This window comes from Pollicipes pollicipes, unplaced genomic scaffold (genome assembly GCF_011947565.3).
Source record: "Pollicipes pollicipes isolate AB1234 unplaced genomic scaffold, Ppol_2.1 Scaffold_6138;HRSCAF=7277_pilon_pilon_pilon, whole genome shotgun sequence".
In the NCBI taxonomy this organism is placed as follows: Eukaryota; Metazoa; Arthropoda; class Thecostraca; order Pollicipedomorpha; family Pollicipedidae; genus Pollicipes; species Pollicipes pollicipes.
The window spans coordinates 12,993,059-12,998,058 of NW_023596818.1; the positions used below are offsets into that span (position 1 = coordinate 12,993,059).

Below are 5,000 nucleotides of genomic sequence, written 5' to 3' on the forward strand. Positions count from 1 at the left end.
GTGTGTGTGGTGTGTTGTGTGTGTGGTGTGTGTGTGGTCGTGTGTGTGTGTGTGGTGTGTGTGGTGTGTGTGTGTGTGTGTGTGTGTGTGGTGTGTGTTGTGTGTGTGTGTGTGTGTGTGTGTGTGTGTGTGTGTGTGTGTATGTCTGTGTGTGCGTGTGTAAACATTTATGCTAAATGACGGCTTTTGCTGGATACGGCCAGGGAGCCGAGCCTTTCGACCAAAGACAGTAAAGGCCTGAAGTCACACCTCACGCTGAGTGGATTAATGAATTTTCGAAGGCCAAAAAACGTCAGTGAACTATGATATCGTTTGACAGTAAGGCTGCCTTAGATCCCCTTTCGTACGGAGTCGAGTAAAAAAAATATATGTGGCATTTTTGTCTGACAAAGTGTCGTGCCGTGTGACAAAGTGACGATCTATGTTCCGAAAAGCTGCCATTGTTTTCTGTTGTATTCTGCCCTCACAAATCTGGATACATATTCATGACCCGGAGAGTAATTGGTCGGCTGCCTTCAGGGGTCAAACAGGGCATCATTAAATGCATTCAATGCAGAGTTACATGTTGATTTTTGTGTTGTGGCTCTACCTGGATGCTTCAGAAACTTTTAAAAAGTGGCGGGGGGGGGCAAGTCTAATACCAAATCTATTAATATCATGCATTGTCACTGGGTTAATGTAAAATGTTATCAAAAGCGTGGAGATGTGGTTTATCTGGTCCTGACTTTCTTCCTAGCATTGTTGGTGTAGTTACACCTTTTCGGAAAAAACCTGATCTGTACTTGTGAAGCTTTTTGTGATCAAAGCGAATGCAATGCCGATCCGTCAGTGTTCACCTTTCAAAATCAATGGCAGCCACAAAACTGCAGGTCTCACGTAATTGCACACTTCCAACTAAAGCGTAAACAGGAGCACCATCCATCTCACCTTGACCTTGTCCCTCATGGAGCCGCGGCCCAGGATGGCCATGCGGGTCAGCGTCTCCTCCTGCAGACGCTTCAGGGAGTTTCCCTTCGGACCCAGCAGCTTCCCCACGAAATTAAACTGTAACGGTCCGCAGGTCTGAGTGCGCAGTCCATGTACCGAAACCATCATCCAGTACGAATGATTATTTTTAATATTGTTTTGATGATACATGTAGTGAACAGACAGTCTGTAAACCTTGCTCGGTTTTTTAAAGTTACTTCATGCAGCTTAAGCTCTGGGTCCAAATCCGGGCACCAGGAGATATGGTTGGACACCAGGAGGTATCGTTGGGTTAATATTTCGGCAACATGCCTTTATCGAAACAATAGCAGAAGGGTTTGAAGCACGTGGACACGCATAGCCACTTCTGCTATTGTTTCAATAATGGCATGTTGCCGAAATATCGGCCCAACTACATCTCCATTCTCCTCGTTTTTCTCTGGGAAATAAGTGTACTGCTTCTGTCTTATCTATGTGAATAATGTTCATCACTAATGCCCCGAACAACTTGCGTAATTAGAAACCAGTTATATGCTTCCTCTATAGATCAATGTCAGGGCCATATCAGAATAACGACTAGGGTGCTGCTAGTTTGGACGCAGCACGCTATTCCATTCTCACCCACGTTCTGTACATAGATATCTCTGGATAATTTTTACCGTAAAGGCTTTGTTATGCCAATTATTTCAAGGTTGCGTCATAAGGCTGTTAACATGTAAGAGTCAAAGTCAGTGGCGTTCTACAGACACATGTAAACAGCTCTCTCTGCTTGTTTATATGTGTTCGCGTGCTTCAAACGCACAGCATAAATGGCTGCACGGACGTCCGTCTACATGCAAGCCCGCATGGCTTCACGCGTGGCAAAACAGGACTTTAAACTTCTGGAAAATGATTCCGAAAGATGAGGATGTGTGGACAGCCTGGTTGCATGGGTCTGATGCTGCGTGCGCGCACGATGCATAAGTTTGGTGTAAGGATGATAACCAGAGGAGAACAAACGGCATCCAACTACTGTCAAATTTATCGGACGGATGCGGAAAGTTAAGTCTCTTAAGCGTGGTATTTGTGCCTCTCGGTCATGCCTTCTGTCATGAATATAAAGCAGAGATCACCTTGGGTCAGAAAGGGTGTAACTCTACTGACAGAATTGCTAACAAAACCCAAACCAAGGACGCACTGCGTGAGCATAAGAAATACTTTGATGAGCCACATGCTGGTCAGGCAGGCCTTAGGAAAAACATAATTGGCTTAAAGGTCTAACATTGCCAGGACTGAAGACCTCGCAGTGTGTGAAAAGCCCGATCAGTTTTTGTCCTAATTCAGCGCGAGTCTCGGTGTCACCTCCCTGTTGCGACAGCCAGGGCTGGTGAAGAGAGTCGGGTGTACCTGACATGCTGCTTTTGCAACCGCCACATTGACGATCGATGTAAGTTGACCTTTGCATGCGGCAGCAGCCTGGCATTCCCGTGGTGTGGTGGTTCTCTTGACATCAACTAATGTTCCATGGCCGACATTAAGCGCGATTTGCAGCGTGGTGGTTCGGTATCCTTTACGGCCAAGATCGACTGTAATGGGGCGCTATATCGTGTCCAACCGCCCTAAGTATCCACTGGAGTCTTCGACCACAGTTTCGAATATGTTGGCGAGTTGTTGAGAGGTTTACGATCAGTAAGCTACTCCATATGTAGATCGCCCGGGATGCGTTGCAATGCGTTGTCAGTAGGACTTGGTGCACGTCGAGTGGCATATGCCTGCCAAGCGCAGCTTGTTGTATGGGCGCCGACCTCATCACCCTTATGATTCAAACTGGGGGATATGCCTGCTCCACCTTATTATCCAAACAGTTCTGGAGAACAAACGCGACCTGCGAGAAAACTGACGTGACCGTTCGGTCCTAGCGCCTTCTTTTGTTCTCGAGGAAGGACTTCCTCTAACACAGAGAATTGAGCCCAAATGTTGAGCTTGTTCCGTCCACTATACCCTTGGACCGGCAGGTATTGGACCCAAAATTTGTGACTTAAATCAGGCAACTGCCCATTACTTTAACTGTGACGATGTGGTGTCGTTCAGCTGTTCTAATCTCGCCTTCAGCCAGGTGAAGTGACATATATATATATATATATATATATATATATATATATATATATATATATCGGACTGGTCCAGTAAGCACAAATGTACCATGACTGCATGCATGCAGTTGCTGGTTGTCAGGTCATTGATCGACAAAGCGTTGAAAATGTTTGCCATGCAGAGCTCCTGCAGGAACATAGAAAACATGACATTCACTTAGAATGATCATAGTGGCATTCATAGCACAATGCTAGTGTCAAAACGTACTTTGTATTTATGTAGGCACGCCATCTTTCTTTTCGCTTGGTAACTAATGCCCTCTGCTTGGGGGCCACATACCTTGGGATGATCTTTGACGGGGACAAGCACCCTGGCCATAAGCCGAATGGGCTTCTCCTTCGTGACGTCACTGTATCTGACCTCAGGCCGTCCCGCCGTTCTGATATCCGCCTGAACCCGTTGTATTTCTGCAACGGCCAGGACAGCGTCAGTCAAAACACGCCGTCAGCTAAGTGACTACGAGCAAACAAACGTCAGTATACTCAGGCGGCTGCAAGAGGCTTGTGATGATGTAATTGAGGTGCGTCCGGGGCTAAAAACCCACGTCAATCGAGATGTAGTTTCCTGATGTAGCTGGTCCTACACTGTGGGAACATAGCTTATTGTGCAGTTGTGTCCCTGATGAGAAAGACGAAAATAATTGTTTGGTTATGCGATGACAAAAGCATTGTTGAGGTTCAAAGGGATAATTTTATGCCTATTTTTTACTTTAAGAGATGCTTAATGAGCAGGAGAGGCGCTTTGCTGCTACTTTTTCGGCAAAATGAGGCCATAGTTTTTATGCTGATGTTATTGACCCTCAATCAGCAACCAGGCGACACTAGTTTATGTACGTTATCAATCGGCATTAGACGCAGATTGGAGAACTTAAATAAAACCATTTCTGACATTTTTGCCACGTGTATTGCAGGACATTTGAGTACAACATATCTGATCATGCGAAATTGCTTTGCGTTATGGCAACACGAACAGAGTGTGGTCTTCCTTATTGAAATAGTTTGAAAAAGTGCAAAATTTTTTGTTGCAAAACGTTGCTCAGGATAAGTTAAAAATGGGCCAGATTTTCATGACCGAGGGTCGCGGGAATAGGAAACAAACATCGTTTGGCTAGGGGCAGAATGAACAATCGCATTGATAAATGTTGGTCAACATGTTCAGCCGGTCAATGGCTCTCGGGCGCGGGCCACGCAACTGCCAGGATAGAGACATTTTCGGTGAGTTCTAGCATCTATCTAAAATGGTTTTTATTCTTTTTGTTTTTATTTTTGGTTTTGCTCTGCCTGGCTCACATTTGTCGGAAGCGCTAATTTTTACAAGATCATCGAGTTTATTAACCGCGCCCGCGGGTGGCCAAACCCATAGCTGGCTGATTGCCAAGCCGGCTCTTTTTTCAGCGCCGCGCGAACGCGAATTGAATGAGCCTCTGTCCCGTTGACACTCATGAAAGATATATTTTTAGACCCATTGCGTAATGAGTAAGGCCATTTGTATGGATTTCCAAATGTCGTGTTCCATCAGCCAATGTTTTAGTATCAGCTACATGAAGACCACTAACACCTTTCATGCCAGCTACACTTTGCCCGCATTACGGGTTACTTGGGCTCGTTAGGAGCTAAGTGTAATAACATTGAAAAGCTTTAAAACCTCGTCGCTGCCTTTATTATGGTCGCAGCTTTGCTTTCCAATCTGGAGAATCTCCTGAAAATGGCATCAATTGTCTTCTTCCAAAAAGCTAGGCTGGTGATGAAGGGTGATTTCCCCGAAACGGGAAAGGACAATATGTGGAGATTAGCATAAGCAGTCATATGGTCGCAGATCTGCGATGGCTTTGTTTTCGCGTAAGAATAAACTTTGCGTGAAACAGTATTGATTTGTGTGCTGAAAGTGAACAGCTGTCGCTC

General features: G+C 45.4%; 1 protein-coding gene across 2 annotated transcripts in view; it reads right to left on the reverse strand.

The window, feature by feature from the left end:
- Positions 1-527: 527 nt before the first annotated feature.
- Positions 528-5,000, reverse strand: part of LOC119105280 (KH domain-containing, RNA-binding, signal transduction-associated protein 3) — a 9,948-nt gene continuing 5,475 nt past the window's right edge. For both annotated transcript variants that reach the window (XM_037228746.1, XM_037228747.1), the window contains 2 exons: positions 3,379-3,506; positions 528-1,044 (listed from right to left, as the gene is read on the reverse strand). In XM_037228746.1, coding sequence (XP_037084641.1) covers positions 895-1,044; positions 3,379-3,506 — 278 coding nt within the window. In that variant the 3' untranslated portion in view covers positions 528-894. The remainder of the gene's footprint in view (positions 1,045-3,378; positions 3,507-5,000) is intronic.